The 21,253-nt window shown below is 41.3% G+C and overlaps 1 protein-coding gene across 2 annotated transcripts; it reads left to right on the top strand.

Annotated features, from left to right (window-relative positions):
* Positions 1-2,768: 2,768 nt before the first annotated feature.
* ANKEF1 (ankyrin repeat and EF-hand domain containing 1) lies at positions 2,769-20,490 on the top strand. Of its 2 annotated transcripts, none has more exons than XM_013099820.5 (10): positions 2,769-2,918; positions 7,544-7,935; positions 8,362-8,561; positions 10,009-10,062; positions 10,837-10,960; positions 11,816-12,638; positions 15,480-15,706; positions 17,031-17,212; positions 18,377-18,520; positions 19,980-20,490. In XM_013099820.5, exons 2-10 carry the CDS (start codon positions 7,590-7,592, stop codon positions 20,103-20,105), a joined length of 2,226 nt encoding a protein of 741 aa, XP_012955274.2. In that variant the 5' UTR covers positions 2,769-2,918; positions 7,544-7,589; the 3' UTR covers positions 20,106-20,490. The 2 variants fall into 2 exon arrangements, with proteins under 2 accessions (XP_012955274.2, XP_012955275.2); XM_013099821.5 differs by having other exon boundaries at positions 10,009-10,158.
* Positions 20,491-21,253: the final 763 nt, after the last annotated feature.

Raw genomic sequence — 21,253 nt, 5'->3', positions numbered from 1 at the left:
CTGCCTAACCTGCCAGTGTGAAAGCTAACTGAAAAACAGCCACAAAAAGATTATCTTTCGTCTTCCCCCTCAGATTTTTAATATTATGATTTGAAGATAAAGAACTAATCAAGAGAGAGTCAGAGCTTCACTTATTAACAGGCCTGATGCACTCCCACTGAAAATCATCTGGAGCCCTCCCACTGCATTACACGGGCTCCAAGGCATAGCATTAGACAAGTAAACCTAAAAAAAAACACCAAAAAAACAGAGAGAATGTTTTCAGAGTCCCTGGGCTTAATAGGAGAGAGACCCTCAGAAGCAACGTTGATGAAAGGGGTGCAGAACTCCTCTTTTGCAGGTCTCACAGAGCACAGAATTCACAGGGTTAGTAAAGGAAGCTTCTAGTGAACAAATATTGCTAATAATGCCAAGTTTGTGACAAACTCTGAGGACCTCCACAGCTGCCCATTCTTCACCCAAACTCCTGCCCATCTGTTTGTCACTGGAAAGCTCACCTGGCTCTAGGATCCCAGTCTTCCTCCTGGCCTATGCAGGAAGCACTTGCTGGGAAGTGGGAAACTGCTGGACTGCGCCACCATGCCCTTTGTTACCTTGCCATGCCGAGGGGTGAGGAATGCCTCCTGTTACCCAGTCACCCTAAGATCACCTTTACCTCAAGTCAAGTTAAAGTACAGACACATACGAGAAGCCTGCATTTACAACATCCAAAATAAGCAAGATACAGTGTTTTAGGAAAAGCAAAGGTGATAACCACCCCCAGAAGTTCACTGTTCCTTCCAGAACGAAGCTTTTCCCCTAACTTGAGGGGTGCGGTTTCAGAAGGGCCCCGGTGACAACTCCCCAGAGCAGGCTGAAGGCTGCCCCGGTGGGTAGCAGATCTGTCACTGTCGCTGCATCCACCCACATCTGCACCAGTCACACAGGCATCCTCTGAGCAGTAGTGGCTGCACTGCACCCTGCTGCAGCGCGATGGGCTGTGCAGGGAGTTTTTCTGACACCTAGCAGCACTAACACCCTGATTTACTGCCCTGGTTGGATTTTATGCTCCTTCAGTGTAACCGGCAGCTGGCTGTAACAGTCCAGATGACCTTCAGAACTAGACAGATTTGTAAGCTTGTGTCATTCTTTCACACTGGCAAATCTGAGTGAGGAGATTTGGGTGTAATGCACCATGCAGCAGACATTTTGCAGTAGCATCAGAATCCAGAGAGATGAGTAACAGTAATAATTACTTGTGCTGTAAAAGGCTTAAGCATAAACCATGCAGCTCCCAAAACAGCTTCCAGCTAAAGTCAGGCTACCACCTAGCCCAGCTTTGACTGATGTCAGCAGGATTCTCCAGTGCCAACCAGCACAAGAGCCCTTAGAGTGCACAGCCTCCCTCCAGATATCAGCTGTGGGACGTTTATGGCAACCTTGTGCTTCCACATTGTCAAATAAAAACCATCACAACACAAAGACAGCAAGTTGTACCGAGGATGGCAGCTATATTACTGCACTTGTTCTGTACAGGGGCTGTGTAGTGCTGTCAGTCTGGCACCTTCTGCTAGCACCAAACCAAACTTCACAGCCTTTAGCTTTCAAACACTTTGGATCAGCTGTTAAGCGGTGTAATCTTTTTATTTGTAATTAGACCACTTTGGAGCTTTAAAGTGAGCATGTCATTAATGGAGGCTTTACCCATCGTGATGAGGTATGTATCTTGTAGGGCCAATTGAGGTTAATGTTTACGGGTGAATAATACAAGGGGAAAACATAAACTTTTCAGTAATAAATGTTCTTTGGAGCAGATGTGGTTAGGAGATAATTTACTCCTGATTATCTCACTATCAGGTGCTGGCATGGTGGGTAAAATCTGTGTGCCGTGAGCTCCATAGACTGCATTCATTCAGGTAACAATGAAGCCAGCAGAGCACCTCTGTGACTGTCCACATTCAGGACACAAGGTTGTGTGCTACCATGAAGTAGGTTCTGTATAATTGGCACTTCTTGCAGGGAAAATAATGAAATGCTTTATGTTAATATCTATCTGTATTTCTTGCTGTGATTCACCACTCAGTCTGGTGCCTTCAATCGCACACCCTTCTGCTCTGTTGGACATGCATCCAGCTGCACAACACCACTTCCCTGGTGAAACATACCACATGTCAAAAAATGACTTGACCTCAGACCTCCTAATACTAGAGGTGTTTTGTAAATAATTCAACAGCCTGTCCTGGCTAGCTAGGCAATTGCTGAGCCCAACAACAGTATTAAGGGCCAATTGGCTACTGGCACTTAGAGGCTGAAATTAGCCATGACAGACGACAGAAAAGAAGTCCAGACAGCTTTGGAAGTCCCAGTGGTAGCGGTGTTTGTTTTTTAGGAGGGCTTCTCCTTTAACTCACTTAAACAGCATTGAGCATTTTTCCCTGACTGTTGGCACTGACATTTTTCCTGTTGATAAATAGGTTTATCCTCCCAGTCAGGTCTATGAGCAATTACACTTCGATTCAAGCCCAACATGTTTAATTTATGTTACACTACCACACAGCCCCCTGCAAATAGCTATAAAGTTGGTTTACCCACAGAGGTAAACCTCGCCACAGGAGGGCGAGGAAGTTTTGCAAGAAAACAAGTCAGAAAACCACCAGAGGCTGTCACATCCCACTGAGAGACCCCATGCAGGAGGGCTGGCATTGCCCTCGCAGCCCCTGGCCCCTGATCCTACAGCCAGGCCCTGCAGGCGTGGGGTGAGCCCCCCTTCTTCACCTCGCCGCCTCACAGCCTCTCCACTGCCAAGGGCTGGTGGCCAACGGCCAAGTCCAACCTCTGACGCCTGTCGTGTCGCTGTTGCCAAGGGCAGCGCGGCTGTCTGGGCATAATGGCGGGCACGGCGCCCTGAGGCGGGTTGGGGTCCGTGGTGGCAGCCGCAGGTGAGTGCCCCTGAGGGGCCAGGGGGATGCGACAGGCCTGTTGCTGTGAGGGAGACATGTGGCTGCTGCAGGACCCCGGGGAGGGTTGCTGGGTTTTGTAACCAAAAGGTGATTTCTGAGGCAGGCCGCCTGGTGCCACCTCTGCCCCTGTACCCTCTCCTCTCAGCGGTGCCCTGCAGCTCCTTGCCCTCCTGGCTGCGGCTCCAGCCACTCCCAGACGGACACTGGCACGGCAAGCTGAAAACAAAATGCACATCTTAGAAGAATAAACACGGCATTACAGGCTATTCATTATGCCAGGATTCAGTCTGAGGAGGATTTTGTTACATTGCTCCTGTTAAACGTTAGCCACAGCCAAAAATCCAGAGTAATTATCTGTACAAAGCCAGAAATATAACATGGCAGCGTTACCGTATCAGTTTCTTTTGTACCAGCACAGAGGGCTCAGGCTTATCTCTACGGCCAGCATGCGAATGGGCCAAATTTAGAAAGTTCCGAGCTATTTTCTCTCACTAATGATAAAAGACATGAAAATTTTGTTTACTGCTTTGTGAATAGTGATAATTAAAGGGATGCTTTCTACTTGAAATGTTGAAACTGAAAAATGTTGCAAACCGGAAAAAAAGGAGTCAGAAGTGCTTCCAGCAGCGGTCGGGCACCAGGCTTTGACAGAAAGCGAGTGAGAGTGCTGGGCAGCAGACCCTCCCTACCAATGCAGCTTGGCCACTGCCTGGAAAGCTTTGTGAGAAACCAGCCTGATTAAAATGCCCTTCCTAATACTAGGTATACTGGGAAAAGGGTTCATCGGAATTGGAAAGAGTTCATGCTTTCAACCAAAACAATAACAGAAGCTGGCAGGATGAAAGCGGCGATCCTGTTGATGTTTGTCAACAGATAAAGTTGCTGCTCCACAGATGTTACAAGCCCAGGATTTATGATTATAGCTTCATGAAGTGCTCCCCAGAGTATGACTGTCTCAAAGCTGTGTCAACAATCCTTTGTTTTCTGTTAAAAGGTCCTACGGGTTAAGTGATATAAACCCTATGAAATGCACACAATTGGCAGCATTTATTTAATGAAAATCCCAGGATGCTGTAGTTACATTTTCATTATAAAAGGCTGTTTCACTTGCTTGCAGTTTTACCTGACTCTGGGTATAAGCTTCTATCCCACCTGTCTTATTTTAATTCTGTTACTGTAGAAATTTCTAATAAAACAGGACCCAATCCCTTTGAAGAAATACTAAAAAGAAATATTAACCATCACAGCTAAATTGTTATGTTTGTTTTCATGTAAATTGTTGGTTCTTAATGCTCTGAAGCAGACTTTAAACTTGCTAGGGGATCTCACTGGTGGGTAAACTGAGATAACAACATACTTCACCATTATGTCGAAAATAATTTCACTTATGTTTACAGAAATAATTTTGTTTCTGTGTGTGAAGTACTAAAATATTGCCAGGATAAGCATCTCAAAACCAACAAGAATCACTGATCATACTGCACTGGGACTAACATTGGGATAGAATGTAATACATTGCCCTGTGAGCAAAAGGGAAAGTGTGGAATAAGTAGAAATTGTGCTGTGAGTCCCGTATCATGAACGAGGCAAAGGTTTTGGGGAGCAAAAATAATACCTAGTCACATAGTTCAAACGCTTATTGGACATATATACAGGGATATTGCATGAATGATGCATGGTTTGTTGTTTTTCAACCATATTTTGTGTTGTTTACCACATGCAGCACGTCTGTTTTCCATCAGTGCTGGTGATTCTTCGATTGCTTCTTGACACTGCTGCTGTTCCTGTGTAACCCTGTGTCCCTCTGCTGTGTCACTGCTGGGGACACTGACAGCAACAACACCAGTGATGGCAGGTGTTTACTTGCAGCTAGTAATTGCTGAAGCATGCGAGATGTGCTTCAGATTCAGACTTGCTTTCCAAGTGTGTCACCTTGCCCGCTGCAGAATGGCATCCTAGGATGTGCTTGTTCTGGATACTTCAGATGCTGAGTGTGATGGTTGTACTAGATGTGGCTCAGGTACTGTTACGAATCTCAAGGATAATCCATAAAATGAATCCAAAGCTCTATGCACTGAATATTACATTCATTTAAACCTTCATTGGATGTTACTAAAAAAATGTTATCAATTATGATAGTGCTCTTGTGCTCTTAGCTTTACTAACCTACTTCCAGGGAGAACATCGTTTTTTCAGTGTTTGCAGCTTCATGGGGGAGAAAGAAGGGAAAAATAAGACAAGTTTTGATCTTAAGTAAGTTCCTGAAAAAATGCTGTGCAAAATCCAGGTGTTTGTGCAGAAAGCGTTAAGAAATACAGGAAAAATCCTCAAACACAAGATCTTGTCAGTTCCTCAGACAGTGTCAATAGGTGAGTATTGATTTCCTTGGAGCGCTGCAGACTGGGCTGGCTGCAGGAGCATGCGGCTGGCACCCTGCGGGCGGTCTCGGCAGCAGTAAGCCAGGCTGCAGATGAGCCCTGCAGCTTTTTTGGGGGCCACAGCCCCAAAGGCAGCGAGGTGCATGCCCCTGCTGCTCTGCAGCCTGCGGTGCTGGCTGGGGCAGAGGCAGAGCAGAAGCATTTCAGAAAGGATGGGGCAGAGCTGTGATCATGCCCAGCCCTCCTTCAGGGGGGAAGCCCGTGGGCTGTGGAATGGGCTCACTCTGTGCAGGCTGCCCAGAAGGGATCAGGCAGTGTTTTGATCATTTAAACAGCATCTAAGGAACAGGAGCCTGGGCTCTTTGTGTGCACGCAGATGCAGTGGGAAGAAAGGGCCCATTTTGGAAGTGAAACCAAGTTTGTTACAGCTACAGGGTGGTGCGGAATAGAGAGCAGGAGTACAAGAGAACAGTTTAAGCTTGTCAGCTCCACCTAACCATTATTAAAAAGATTTTTCTTTCTGAGCTTCAGAGTCATAAACAGTGTAAGAGCCTTCCCTGTAGTACCTTCGTGCTGTTCCTCGCTGCAGAGGTCACACCGCTTCACCAGAACCCAGGACAAAAGTCCTTGTCAAGAAGCTTTGCTCAGAAATGACTTCTAATGTCTCAGGCTCTAAAAGCTAGACTCGGCAGGGTACTCTGCTTTCCTTCCTCCCAGGGCTTTACCCAGAAGTAGCCTTATTTCTGAACTCTAAACATTAGGACTGAGTGCTACTATTGTTGTAACCCCTACCAGAAAAATATAATAAAAAAAAAATGCATTTATTCCCTTTTACAGAACAACGTACAAGAAACACAACATAGTAAGGATTTAGGTGACAGATTTGAGTTATTGATGCTTAATGATTTAGTCATGTGTTGTAAGAATATATTTTGTATATGATCAGAATGAGAGTTCTGATTTCAAAAGAAATGAAAGGCAGTAGTTACAGGAACAACAACTGACATGGCATACCTGTGATACAAAAAGTACTTTCACCTGTTCCCAATATGGTTAGCCTTTATTCACTCTATTTTTCCTGCAGTTTTATTTCAGATTTCCTTTCCAGAAAGGGAGGTGGTGACACAAAAAATCTGTTGAAATTATGCATCCTTCTGAATCATTCCTACAACTCACCTCTTCTCAGACAGCCACAAAACACTCAATAGTAGCCAGGAAGATTGCTAAGTGGTACAATTTACAGCCTATATGGATAATAAAATAAAATAAAATAAAATAAAATAAAATAAAATAAAATAAAATAAAATAAAATAAAATAAAATAAAATAAAATAAAATAAAATAAAATAAAATAAAATAAATCCCTAAGGGGACCTGTTCTTCCACATTTTTTGTTGTCTGTCCTATAAGTGTTGTTTTTGAAGCACAGGTTGATCCAGGGCTTGCTTGAAGCTGATAGGAAGCTTCCCATTCACTTAAGCAAGCTCCAGAAATGGCCTTGACCCTTGCTTGTCCCTGCAGCCACAAGTGCTGAGACTAACTAACAGAGGATAAAAAGTCTAAAAAATAATCACAACCGAGGAAAATGCAAAGCTGGTATCCTGCAGCACACTTTCCTCTACAAGTATTTGTTGCATTACCTGGAGGAATCTTTTCCCATGTCAGCATCTCACTGCCTGCACCTTTTTTCCCTGAGGGATTTACCACAGAGAAACGCAATTTACCCTTTTATGCACGCAGCCCAGCTGGAAGTTCATGCATTAGTTACTAACAAAGGAAGATGCTCCAGTATTGACGAAGTGATCCTAGCATCTATTTTATGCTTTAACAAAACTCGTAACTGGGACATGTGATTTTTTTTCTCACATACTAAAATGGCAGGTGATCAGCCTCAACTTGGGCCTCCAACTAATTATAGGTTATCGCAGTTCCTTGAATGGGAAGCAGTTAGCTTACAGTTCCCTACCTTAAGTTTCACCTTGGAAGGGATTTCTTCTGAACAGTTTGATTACTGGAAAGAGCAATTTGCAAGGTGCTTCCTGTGTTTACATAGTCTCTATATGTACCATATACACTAAATGAGAGAAATTCACGTACAGCTCTGTGCTCTGTCAAGTTTAAGTAGGTAAGTAGATATTTGCGTGCCTTGAACATAGCTTGATACCTGTTCTTCCTGGCATCTCAGAGTAATCTCATCTCTGTGTTTACGTGTTTTCCTCTCTCCCAGTGCAGAAATTCCTTCCTTAGATGAAGCCATTTTTTCTTACTCAGGGATGCTACCAGTAGATGACAGACTTCAAGACTTACAGATCTACAAACTTCTCCAGTGTGTCCACCAGAAAGACAAGAAGCAAATAGAAAAGCTGGTCCAGCATGGCTTCCCCAACCTCATTAACTTCACAGAGCCTACAGATGGGTACAGCGCCCTCTCTTTGGCCTGCTCTAAGAATGACACCGACATGTGCAGCTTCTTGCTACAGCTGGGAGCTCATCCAGATGTCCAGGACAAAATGGGACGTACTCCAGCAATGAGGGCAGCCGAGCTAGGCTATGACTTGGTTCTGGACTTACTAGTAAAAGCTAAAGCAGACATGACTGTTGTTGATAACGAAGGGAAAGGTAAGTAAAAAGGAACCCGATCAGACCAGAAATAGCACAAAATGGCTCCTTACTGTGTTATGTGCTTGCTATGTATGTCATGCTCACTCTGAAGAGAGGAACTGCAGTGGAGGGTAATGCTTAAAGCTCAACAGAAGCTATTGGCCTTTGGTAAAAATGAAAATTATTCTCCCTGAACAATCCAGGCCTTTAAATCATAGATCCCTCCAGTGTGTTCTCCGATGAGCAGCCACATACTCAATTCTGGTAAACTCCCTGAGTTCAGAGGTCCTAAACTAGAAATCCTTTTTACATTTATATATGTGAGAGAATTTAATGGGCCTCTGATGAAGGAGTCTCTGCCCATTCTTCTGTGAAGTTTATAGCATAAATAACCTTTCTTATCATTTACCAGTACACCATAATCCTTGCTGTTTTTCTTTGCAGGTGTTTTGTTTTACTCCATTTTACCTACACGACGGCATTATCACTGCACTCAAATTGCCCTGGATTATGGTGCAGATCTTAACAACTGTACTACTGATGGGAAGCCTGTATTTCTACAAGCCTGTGAGCAAGCTCATGATATTAAAGAAATATGTCTGACTTTCTTGGAAAGAGGAGCAAATCCCGATTCAAGAGACCCAGTATGAATATTTTGGTAACTAAGAATGTGTATACAGGAGTAAAGAATGGTCACCAGACTGGAATGTATAACCATAAATCCTCACATTAAAATTGCACAACAGTGGCAATTTCATTACTCTGTGGGGATGTCTATTCCCTTCTTTATCAACATTTTTTTTTGCAGGAACAGAGATTTAAGTCATAGAATCATAGAATATCCTGAGTTGGAAGGGACCCTTAAGGATCATCAAGTCCAACTCTTGAAGTCTTCTGATTGAATCATGTATCCCGAGTCAGATTTTTGTAGGTTAGAGTGTAAATATTTAAAAAACAAGGGGTAAGCGTGCCAACTCCTAAGAGTTCTAGTTCACTGTGCTTCAGCTGGATGTGCCCCAAGGTTTTCAGGGTTGAAGTAATACTAAAAAGGTGAGTCCAACAGAAGAAACATGAATGGGGATCAAGGTAGTGATGAGACATAAGAAACTCTTTTCTCCCTTTTGTACATCTTAGTCATGTATTTGTTTACTTGCTAAATTTATCAATGGCATTAAGGACATGAAGCCCTGTGCTACTGATCAAGTCATAGAGTCCTTAAATCATGTAGGTTGGAAAAGACCTTCAGGATTATCAGGTTTTCCCTTAGAGCTACTCCTGGCTTTTGCTTTTGTCCTAGCATTTGCGGCATCCTTCCTAATTTGTAGCTATACCAAAACATTTTACACTACCGATATTTGGACATCTTTATCACATCCTCTGAGGCACGTTCCCACCTTCTGCACTCTGCATGCCTGCAATATGATGAGAAACCTGAATCTTGGGTCTAATACTGTAGACATATACCTGGCAACATAATGGGAATGTTTTGCTAGGCCCAAAGAAAGATATCAGGGAACAAATCATGGTTCGGTACAACGAAATCCACAGCTCATTGTCTGCTTCCTGCCCTTCCTTTATCTCTGCCCCTCTGTATAGCAGCAGGTGAGAGATTTTAAGAGTTGGTGTGGGACATTAGGTTAATAGAACACTATCCCTGAGCTGAGAGGTGCTTTATTCTTGAGACAGTCACCGAATCTACCAAAGTCATAGTTACTTATGTTCTTTCAAGATATAATTGGTATTTTGTGTTAAATCTTTATACACAAGAGCATGCACCCAGAAAGAAAAAAAAAAAAAAAGTATTTCCTCAAATAGGGAATTGATTTTTGTATGGCTATTCAGGTGAGTCAGGTTACTAACATAGTTGAGTCACTAGGATTTGACTACTCCTGATTTGGAAGCATTAAGACTAGATTCCTAAAGTTTTCATACAAATGCTGTTGAAAGTATTAGACATGTCTACTTTTTTCAATAACACCTAAAAGAAGCCTTCATTTTATGCTGCCCTGCAGCAATCAGATCATGTTGGACTCTTTCAACCTGAATTAGCACACAATGCAAATTCTGAATTGTTTTCTTGCTACCTTGCAGGCTACGGGTCGCACAGCCTTAATGGAAGCAGCACGAGAAGGTGTTCTTGAGCTGGTGCGTGGTATACTTGAGAGAGGAGTCGATGTTAACCTATTTGACAATGAAAGACACAGTGCTGCACATTTTGCAGCCAAAGGAGGCTTTTTTGAGGTATCATCATTTGTGGTGTTGAACAGCTTGCTGCAAATCCAGTCCGTTATTTATTTATCTATTTGGAGTCCAGTATCTCAGCTGATCAAAGCACAGTAATTAGTAGTTAAAAGCCACTTCTTTTTGGGTATCAAAGGGAAGCCAGAAGTGACAGAATCTCTCTCATAATTGCAGAGCTTTTTTGCCAAGGTACCCCAGAGAGTGTGTGCTACTGTGGCTGTCTGGTGTCAATTTGAAGAGCTTGTTTCCCCCAACATGTAGCATGTCACAGCTGCGTAACGTAGATGAAACCTTCCCATTGTAGGAAAGGCAGATACAAATAGCTGCAGGGAGGCCATTTCTTCCCTGTATCTTCCCAACTACTGTCTTTATTAAATTATGCAATTTTTATTATGCACACAATGATTACACATAGGTCTTGAAGATGGCAGGCCTGCAATAGTGAAGGTTGTTCTTGATATCTACAACTGAATGAGGTTTCTAATTCCTGAGTAAAGTAGGCACGTACTATAGAAAACATGAGTGTCATGTGTGCATTGATCAGCTGGGCAAGGGAGAGAAGTTCACTGTGTAAACCGGGAATATACGATACTGCATTTCATTTGTAAATCAGTCTCACAGTTCCCCCCTCCTAAGAAACACAGATGACTTTTGGTGGTAATGTTTTTGCTTTTCTAGATCCTGAGGATTATTTCAGCTTATAATGGAGACTTGGGCCTGATCGCTATGAACGGTAACACACCACTTCATTACGCTGCAGAGGGAGGATTTGCAAATTGCTGCAAGTTTATAGGACAACGAGGTACATTAAGAAGTTACTTCATGACTATTGTATATATTATTTTTCTGTGTTAGAGGAAAGACTGACATCACTCGGGCATCTGCGAAGGAATTGTCTCTCTGGGGTATCATGTGACAAGTGAGATTCTCATTAAGAAGTACCTAACATAGGCTATTGCTGTTCACTTCTACTAGTGTGGCTATGATGAAATAAAACATTTCTCAAGAAAATCAACAGAAACAACACGGGTTTGTGTAACTTAGAACTGGACAGCATTAAGTGGTTTTGTTTCACTGATCATTTTAACAACCTGATCTCACTGTAGTCATGGGGAAAACTTAGCACCCATGGGTATTAAAACATACTCCAAATAAGCTGTGATGATTTTCTAAGTTACTCAAATAATCATACTACTTCCAATTGTCTTTCCGTAGGACCATGTACAATCCTACGTTATGTTCTTGTGGTCCATATATTTAGCTTACAGTCCATTACCAAATCACAATGTTGGGCTACAGAAGAGTGAGTAACATCTTAATCTTAGTTGGTTTCTTCTTAATCTTGGTTGCTACTTTAAGTAAAAATGTAAAATTTTCACTGAACTTCTCCCTTCCCGTACGTATTCATGAGTAGATGGAGTAGAGTATGGGTTGCGTAGTGAATCTCCCTTTGGAAAACAAATGTGGCTGTGTGCCTAGCTTTCCAGGTTGAGATCACTGATACGGTTGCATTTACTATTGTTATTTATAGTTAAGACTTAATAAAATTGTAGACCTGTGCTAATTAGCTACACACATATTACAAGACTGTTACGTTAAGTAATTGCCATTTATTAATTCCATTGCACTATCAGTGAAAGTGTGTCTATATTGTTAGGCTGCGATCCTACATGGACAAACTTGTTGGCAAAGACTCCAAGAGCAGTTGCCAAGGAAGGCGGTTTTAAAGCAGCAGTAACTGAATTGCGCAAAATTGAAAATAACTTTAAAAAACAGTCTAAGTCTGAAGCTAAGGAGAAGAACCCCCAGTGGGCACTGAGGCTGTACGACTGGTCCTTAGAGCACCAGGCTGCCCTCCGGAAGGCATTTGAGGCCGTTGACCAAGGAGATGGAACAGTAGCTAAGGATGATTTCATAGCAGTTATTCAGAAGCAGTGTGCCTTTGTGGACACTGAGCAAATACAAGCTATTGCTGAAGTGCATGAAAGAGCTGACCCTGAAGGAATCAACACTGAAGAATTTTTTAAAGGTTCTAAATACTTGCAGAAAAACTATCTTATAACATCTTATGGACCCAAAGGGAAGAAAGGAAAGAAAGGGAAGAAACGAAGAGGCAAAAGAGGCATTGCTGTCCCCATGCCAATTTGCATTATTCCAAAGAGTGTGTGTCCACTTAGGGAAGACGGCTTCCCTGTATACATGATTGAGGCTGTTCAGAACACTGCTGATAGCTACCGCTTTAACCGAGACCACCCATCTGCCCACCCCGTGCATGACGACCGTGCCTGGTATATAGATGAACCAAGGAAAATGTACATGAACATTAACTTCCTTGTCAGGGCAGGAGACATTCTGTCTCTAGAGAAAGCATTTGAGGAGGGTGTGCCAGTAGACATAAAAGATAAGTATTACAAAACACCTTTGATGACTGCATGCGCAAGTGGGAACATAGACTTCGTGCAGTATCTTCTGGAAAAGGGGTAAGATCATTCCAAAGATTTTCTTTAATTGCTATTTTGGGAGCATAAATTTCCAATAAACATTTGGATGCAACAGATTATAGTCTTTGTATGCATGCTATTTAACATAATAATTCCGTAAGATGCTGAGTTACAGAGGTTTAGTTTATTTTTTTTTACATTTTAGTAATGAGGAAATAAAAACATCTAAAGGTAAGTTTCACAGATCTGAAATTGTTGGTGTCTGAACTACTGACATTTCACTTAGATGCAGAGCACCTACATGTAGTCTATTGGAGCTGCGGCTAGTTTATATCCATGTCTCAAGGAGTGCATCTTCAAAATAACTTTCAAAATTACATGAATGATTTTTTGAAAATCTGACTTAAGTGGCTAGCCTGAAATCATTGAGATACTTTTAAATGAATCATCAAGGAAGTCTCAGACTTCCCTGTTCCACATGCCAGAGCTTTTGCATGCAAATATTTTAAGAGAATCAGCTCTACCAAGAATCACTTTCCTCTGCAGCCTCAGCAGGCTGAGGCAGCAGGATTTACTCCAGAAGTGCACGTTGCTATTTAGTCTGTTCCCCTCTTCAGAAGTGCTTCAGCAGTTTTGTAGCCTACAGATACACCTGTGAAAAACCTTCATAACAGCTTAAAAATGAAAGCAATTTAAGAAAAAATCAGTCATATTTATGTAATAGCATAATCTCTTCTTTTTTTTTATGATCAAACTGCCACAGTCCTACATTCAGATAACTGCTTAAGAGAACATTTTACAGAGACAATATTTATGTTAGCTATGTTCTCTACCTGTTGCTAGAATTTATTTTAATGTTCATTTCTAAGGATAAGTGTCTCTAGCCATTGCTCGAGATCCTGCAGAGACTTAACAGCATGTACAAATTTATGCACCCTGGTAATTACACTGACGTTCCTGCAGCATATGTAAAGATGTGTAAGTGTGTAAATTCAGGTCTTCCAAAGATAAGGATGCAAGAGTTATCAAATTAATCTAGCAAATTTATCTCCACTGCTTTCATCAGATCTCACTAGACAGTGCACTAGTCACATCTCATTGTATTTAGATCTATAAATGCAATAATAGTTAAAAAAAAAAAATCTAGTTTTGATATTTTAAATTGATTGAAATCAGAAAGAAAAGTTTTCAGTACAGTTTTAGCTTTGCATCTTTCAACATTGTGGACTTTCAAACACTTTCATTTTGGCATGGGAATTTAAATACTTTTTACAATATGGCCATTTCAGTATTATAAATGCATACCAAATGGAAAATTAAATACTTATCTAGAGCTATAAAAAATGCTGAGGTTTAAGCATAAATCAGTGGTATCTACTTTCTACCTTGTTCCAGAAAGACTCAGAAATAAGGCAAATTCACCCATGTTTGATCCAAAGAAAATGTTGAAGAATTTTATGCCAGCACTGTGTCTTTCCTGTTCCCTTCAATCAGTTTGTTTCCCACAGAGTGAAGTTAACAAAAGAGAGTCAGGGACAGAAAGAGGATCAGTCCAGGCATGGGGAGTGGGTAGGGAGAGAAAGTAGAGTAAGTGTAACCCTGCATTTTAAATGAGAAATATAGAGGAAATGACATCTGCATACAAGTAAGTCAGAATAGCTAAGCAACTGCAAGATAACAAAGATAAAACCGTTAGATTTGGGAATTTACTGCTATATGATCTCAGCAAAGTCAGAATTCTGAAACAGATTAAAAATTTAAGGAAGAAGAGATGAATAGATTAGTCTGTTCTTTTGATCCACAGTTAAATATTAACCATCTGATCAGATAAGCAAAAAAGCTCTCTGGGCAAGCAGCTTGCTTCTTAGTTTTTCTTCCCTTTACCTCCTTCCGTGTCTTTCAGGCAGACATCAGCTCTTTGTCCCTTGAGTAAATGGGACTGTCCCTAATGCAGTTTAGGACCTGTAGGCTGTCCTAAACACAATGGAAAGTAATTGACTGTGCAGGAGTTTTAGGGGATTCCCTCAGTTTTGACCCCTTCTGAACCCACGCATGGCACACGAGGGAGACAACAGATCCAGGTATGGTCACGGACCATGGTTTGTTCAAAGACATGAGGAACCATATTTCTTCCCTTTTAACATGACAAAGTGTTTTTTTTTTTTTTTTTTAACACTAGTGGCTCTTGTTCCCCAAGCCTCACCTTTCCATGCCCCTGGCTGAAAAGCTCCCAAGGCAGCCAGCTGCTAAAGGGCTGGTAATGCTTTTCCCTGAGATTCTTCTGAAGGCAGCACACTGCAAATATCACCCCAAAACCAGCTCTTGCAGCCTCCAGAACACACCATTACTAACCTGGGAGGCAGAAGGATCTAGACCAGTGACACGGTAGCTGAAAAAGTTTTAAATTCTCGGCTTTTCTGTAATAGATCTTCTCTAACTCATTTTTAAATGGTGCAGGAAGCAATTTTGCCGTGTATTTTGGAGCACATGTTCTTGGCCCAGAAGTTTTCTTTTTTGGATTCTTTAACCTGCCTTTGGCCATCCTCAGGGAAGCTGGAGCACAAACACTACCAGCATTTTACAGAAGGACTAAGTTGCCCCAAAGCTTATTTTTCTCTGTACGTGTGAAAACTTCCCTGGGGAGGACCCTGTGTCAGCTTCGAGAGGACCATGATCACCACCCAGGCACACACAATGAATATGACGAGCTACGTATCACATTCTAAAACAGTTTCAAAGTAGCATTAGCAATATGAAAATACTTATTTACATTGAATATGCCACTATCATGCAGTTGTCATTGATTGTACTTAGAGCTGTAGAAGTTACTGTATTTAGTGTCTGGCATCATCTGCCACAACCCCTCTTACTCTTTTGTAGGGCCGACGTGAACGCAACAGACAATTTCATGTGGACTCCCCTCCATCATGCTTGCTATAATGGACACCTAGAGATTGCTGAGCTGATAGTGAAGGCTGGAGGAGCAGTGGATGCACCTGCAATAGGCAGTGCAACCCCACTAATGAGAGCCATTGAGATCTGTAGATTGGATATGGTACATTTTTTAATCAATGCAGGTGCTGACATCCAAACAACAAACAGCAATGGTAAATATCAATGTCTCCCCACAGGGACTGCTTAAGTGCATACAAGTTTTATAAGAAAAATAAGTTATTGGAATGTTTTGAGAAATATTCTGAATTTATGACTGCTATCAGGATTATGATGAAGGTAAAGTTAAGTTCAACTAGTTTTCTACACTATGGAATCACTATTCTAACTAGTCAGCTTTCCTACTTTTTATATGTCTATAAAATAAAGTTACATAATGACATGATTAATAAGTACAACCTCCCACCCCAAGAGTGTGGCTGAAAACATCCCTGATAGCTGTTACTCCTCACCTGATACATTTGGAGATGAAAGCGGCTTTAATGAAAAAAAGATCTAGGTATTTATTAGTATTATTGAATGGAAAAGTAGATTTTAGTTTTGGCCAGTGTGCATTCTGCCACACATTTCAACTGCCTGTAATATTGCATGCACAGACAACACTAGTTATAAAGAAATTCTTGCTGCTTAGCCTGTAAATACTTGTCCCTGAGATAAAAGCAGCTTAACAGAAACACAAATCTGAACTGATACTGAAGGGTTGCCTCCTCACAGCAGACCTTTCAATGACTATTATTGTCTCTATTTTAAGAGCAATTTAAACAGTTAACATTGCTTTTTTGGCCCCTGCTGTAATGTAGGAAGCAATGTTGCTACGTAATAAGACTTTCCTTCCCAAAATGCCTAGAAGGTGAAACCCTGCTTGTAGAAGCACTGTGTACTCTGCATTTCTATTATAATGGGAAATTCTGTATAACTGATGGTGGCAGTTTGGTTTCACCATTACTTTAAGGCCTCATCTCATAAGATTTAGAAGAGTTTCCCCCTTTATTACGCTCTGAAGGGGTTCTGAAGGGGTTCAGCCCCACTTAGACCACAGGGCTTTCCCTTGACTCTGCCAGCCACAGAGCAACCACTAGCAGAGGCAGATACCAACAATAACTTTGTCTGAATTCCAAACCCTGTAATATGCTAGCCATTCCCAAGTGCTAAATGCTCTCACTTCTCAGAGATCAAAGTGACAACCTGCAGGACCAGTATATTAAGATGCAAACGTCAGGACATTAAGAGCAAAGCAACCACGTCCAAGAATTCCTTCAATATCTTGTTTCAGGGCTCGTTTCTGCAAGCCCTTATTTCTGCAAGCAGTGCTGCTGACTGCCAGCCCTCACACCAACATCAGGCAGGCTACTGGCACACTGAATGGTTAATAAATTAGATGCCTAATTAAGTTCTGTTGACTGTAGTGTCATTATCCAGTTACAACAAGTGCCAAGATTTATTTTCATGGCTTAAACAGGTATTTATTTTCAAATACAGGAAAGAACGCTCTTGATATTGCTAAGGTGTTTGCAGATTCTAGAATAATCGATCTGCTTCAAAATAAACTGGACAATTTGCTTATGGTATCGGAAAAAAAAGGAGCAGAGAAAGAAAAAGTTGCAAAGCCAAGGCCACCTTCTACAGTGACACCTGCAGAGATGCAAGCTGTGAAAGAAGAGGTATGAGAAATGGGGAGAAAGGACTGATTTATTAGTAGTGTTTATTTCTTTAGTTGCCATCAGTCTGTGTAAAGCAGGAAGTTAAAGTATTCTCAGAAGCAGGGCTTGTTTTTGCCAGTACTACTACTTGTTAATTGTTCAAAACAGTAATTTGGTAATTTCTATGGATTTTGTGCCTTCTCTAATCCCACTGCAGAATTGTATCCTTTACCACTGACAAGGAATGTAAAATCTTTCCTCCTTTCCTTCCCCCTAAAGCTAATGATCACCTAACTATGATGTCCAAATACTGAAAACTGCTAACTGCAGTTTCTCAAAGGAAGCATGTATTTCTTCAAAGGATACGACTAATTCAAGGCCCTTCAAGTCACTAGAAGCATCTTTTTCCTCTTCTAAATTGAACATACTGAGCTGATATCAGGCTTGCTGACTTCTGATTTTCCCATTTGTCTCATATCCTTCTTCCACCGTTGAGAAGAGTCCTATTTCTTAAAGCCCACACCGACGCATTTGGCTGCTGTACTTGCCAATGCATTTTCTGCACCCTCCTGGAGCCTTGAGTACCTTACTATTTTCCCACCACCCACACAGACATCAGCCTCAGTGACCATATTCTGATTACCTTATTGTGGATGAAGTCTTCCTGATTTACCAGTGTTAACTGCTAATCAGACCTAATCAGTGCTATTTAGAGAGAAAATGCAATTTTATCTGCGTTGCTGGCAGTCTCCATCATCAGTCCCACCCTGGATGTCATAGTCAACGTGTTACAGTAGCCACATGCTGATTTCTGCCTTTTGAACATGTTTTAAGTTTCTCGGGGGTAGCATAGGATTTTCACAGAAGGGAGGATGACAACTTCTGACACTTACTCATCATCTGCCACAGGATGGAAACACCAGTGGCACTAGGTGATAGTCTAGTGAGTCTTGAAGAGCAGTTAATGTTCTAATGTCCAAGAAGGAGAGTCATCCCCTACCTTTTAAAGTGCTTCCCTCACAGATTTCTGATATATAAAAAAAGCTTTAAGAAAAACACATCCTGAACAGATTCAGAAAACACACACACACACACAGTGAATTGATGGTAAAACAAGTATCAGAGGGTGTATGCTTTGTTTCTAAATGCAACATGTGTGCAATGGATTAACCACTTCTCTTTTAGCTTTCACAGGTATCTCTGGCAGTTATAGAAAAACCTGATCTTGAAAAGGCAGCACATTCCCTTACGGACAGTGTTATTTATCTGAACTCTCTGATAACCAGTGGTGCTACTAAGAAAGAAGATATCACATTCGAACCCAGAAAAGTACGTACAGTAGCAAACCTTAACTACAGTTTTATGTTAAAGGTAGACAGATCACTTTCTTTGCAGGTCAGTATGAAGAGTTTGGTCATTTAATTAGTGAAAGCTGGACCAATTATACTAGCAAGGAGTCTGGCCCAGAGTCAAAGTGCATTAGCAAAGCACCCAGCATTTTGCACGACGTGCAGCTCAGAGCCAGGGCTTCATTCCAGTTATGTCTTCAGAAGCTGACATCTCTCACATTGTACATTTCTGAACAGCTGATTAGAAAACTTGGCATCCCAACAAAATTTAGTTGGAAAAAAAGACAATGGCTTCACAGTTTCAGCAAAGAAGTTGTAGAAGGGTTCACAGTTGATTCCAGTTGGTTTGTATTAGATCTTGTTTGCTTTCTCCTTCAGTTACTGAAAGTCAGGAACATAGGAATGGCTTCTTTCAGAGAGAAAGATCTCTTGAAAAGTAGGTGCTTCCAACATGATTCAATCCTGGATCAATTCTGTTTTCTAGCTACCTATGATTATTTTTTTTCCCCTTTGTGAGCAGGCCTTACTGTAGGTCCAAAACAACAACAAACCGATGAAAGGGCTTCACAATTTAACTAACTAATAGGTGATATGACATAGAGTAAAGATTGCCACAAAACAACGATAAACCTAAAAGGTGATATGTATGTCCATATGTATTATAACAAATCACAGAAACTGAGCCCTTACCAGTTTTAAAACTAGGATGAAAGCAGACCACATTAAATACAAATGCAACCATGTTCACAGTTGCATTTTAATATTCACACAGAACACTTAAAGGATAGGAGTCCTTGTTTAAGGGACCAGCACCAACTTCTGATTTACCTTCTCAGTCACTTATTACCTGATTTCTTATGTCAGTGACACTGAGTGAAATGAATCACAGCACAATAAACATTTAACTCCTGGAGTTAAAATAATTAAAGTATCACTTTTGTATTAGGGACCTGTTAATGCTCACAAATAATTGAGAAAATGAAACAGGATCATGGAGATTTTTATTATATATGAAACAAATACCATTGCTGACCAAGAAGTTTTGTTTGTTTAGAATTTACCATTTCCCTATCTCTGATTTGAGCTTGTTTCTGCAGTGGTCTCAGGGAAATAAGCCTATGCTGCCAGTGACTCTATGGTTAATTACTGTTTTCCACTCAGAGGATCTTGGGCCTGAATCAGTCATTCTACATAAAAAGCTTTGGGTCTTCTTCCCTGCCATTAGCCCTGAGCTGGGCCCTCAGCATATTACAGATTAGAAGTGACAGGAGTGCTCTGCTTGTATATACAAGATGATGTGGTACCTGCAGGGAAGCTGCACTGGTTTTGTTCTACATCTCAGGATAGAAAGGAGGGCTAAAACATAGCTTGGTTTAGCCAAGTGTTTTCTTATTGCAGAAGCCCTGCCCAAAGAAACTACAACTAATTTTATTTTATAGGTTTGGACCCCTGAAGCCACAACAAAGGAGCTGATAAGAAAGCAAGAATTGCTCCGGGAGCGCTCTACTCTTGCTGGCAACTCAGAAGCCTTCCTGACCCCCTTTAAGAGAACAGTTACGGAATAAGCATATCAGCTACAGGAAGCTACTTCTACACATATTTTGAGGGGACAAAGATCAAAGAAGGATACACCTTTGTAAGAAAGGAATCATGTGGTGCTTAGTAAATGCATCTCAGTTATGAAAAAATGTATAGCAAGTTTTTCTCTGCAAATTATACTGCTTATGTGGACTTTTGTTAAGAGCTTAGTACTGGAAAAGGTTTATCCTCATTATTCTAAGCACTGGAGCTCAGTGTATTTTATGGAACAGGAACTTGTGACACGTTCTTTTTAAGGGGATTGCTTTATGAAGCTATTTTTCACCCCAAGATAAAACTTTTTCATGGACAGTTATAAAGGTTACCCTTCCCACTGAAAGGGCATTAAAATATAAGGATAGGAATATGGTATTTCAGATTTCAGACATGTTCTTGGTCGTCTGCAAAGTCAAGAGAAACTACAGGAGTTAAAGGAGTTAATAGCCCAGACTACTGCTGTTGACTATACTGCCTTAATGTTCTGTCTCATACACATACCTCTTCCCTCACTCACTGAGGTTGTATTACCCAACTGCACTGTTGCAAAGCTGTTATCAGGATAATAGGATATTTTCAAATTGGCCTACACATTGAAAAACATTCAGAAATTTTGTTAAGGCAGGTTCCTGTATTAAGAACTACATACAAAACCAATCCAAGTCAACCCTTGCCCCCTCAAATGAGGTAAGTCATTTGAGATGATGTCCTGCCATTGAGATCTATGGGTGGGGAAAAGTTAGCATCTTAAAAAAATGATCTGGCCAGGCTGCTGTAATTTAGTGTAGAGGTTCTGAAATTTTGTTGTAGGAAGCATATAATGTCAAGATTTGTGTTATGACCAGGATGAAATAGCACAGGTTCTGCTGAAGGATGCAGCATCTCTTGAATTCTGTTCAGTGTATCTGCAAGAGAGTTGAGAGCACAGAAGTGAGCTTGATTTGGAGCTTCAAAAAGGTAATAATAGATGAGCTTTGGGTAGGCAGAGGCTGAAAATACTGGAAACATTTAGCTAAGAAGTGGGAGGGAATGCTATGAAGGATATCTGAAGCAGCAAAGAACGTGGAGAACTGAACTGAAACCTATTCTTTTGTAGGGTGCAAGAACAGTCAGAACACTGAAAAAACGGGAAAGCAGC

Source organism: Anas platyrhynchos, chromosome 3, assembly GCF_047663525.1.
Source record: "Anas platyrhynchos isolate ZD024472 breed Pekin duck chromosome 3, IASCAAS_PekinDuck_T2T, whole genome shotgun sequence".
In the NCBI taxonomy this organism is placed as follows: Eukaryota; Metazoa; Chordata; class Aves; order Anseriformes; family Anatidae; genus Anas; species Anas platyrhynchos.
Note: the sequence above shows the minus strand (reverse complement) of the source record. Positions and strands in the feature narration are given on the sequence as shown.

Bases quoted from the DNA above. Each gene is read 5' to 3' on its own strand.
- ANKEF1 (XM_013099821.5), top strand. From the start codon at position 7,590: ATGCTACCAGTAGATGACAGACTTCAAGACTTACAGATCTACAAACTT. The intron at 10,961-11,815 runs GTACATTAAGAA...CTATATTGTTAG, and splicing joins CAAGTTTATAGGACAACGAG to GCTGCGATCCTACATGGACA. The intron at 17,213-18,376 runs GTATGAGAAATG...CTTCTCTTTTAG, and splicing joins TGCAAGCTGTGAAAGAAGAG to CTTTCACAGGTATCTCTGGC.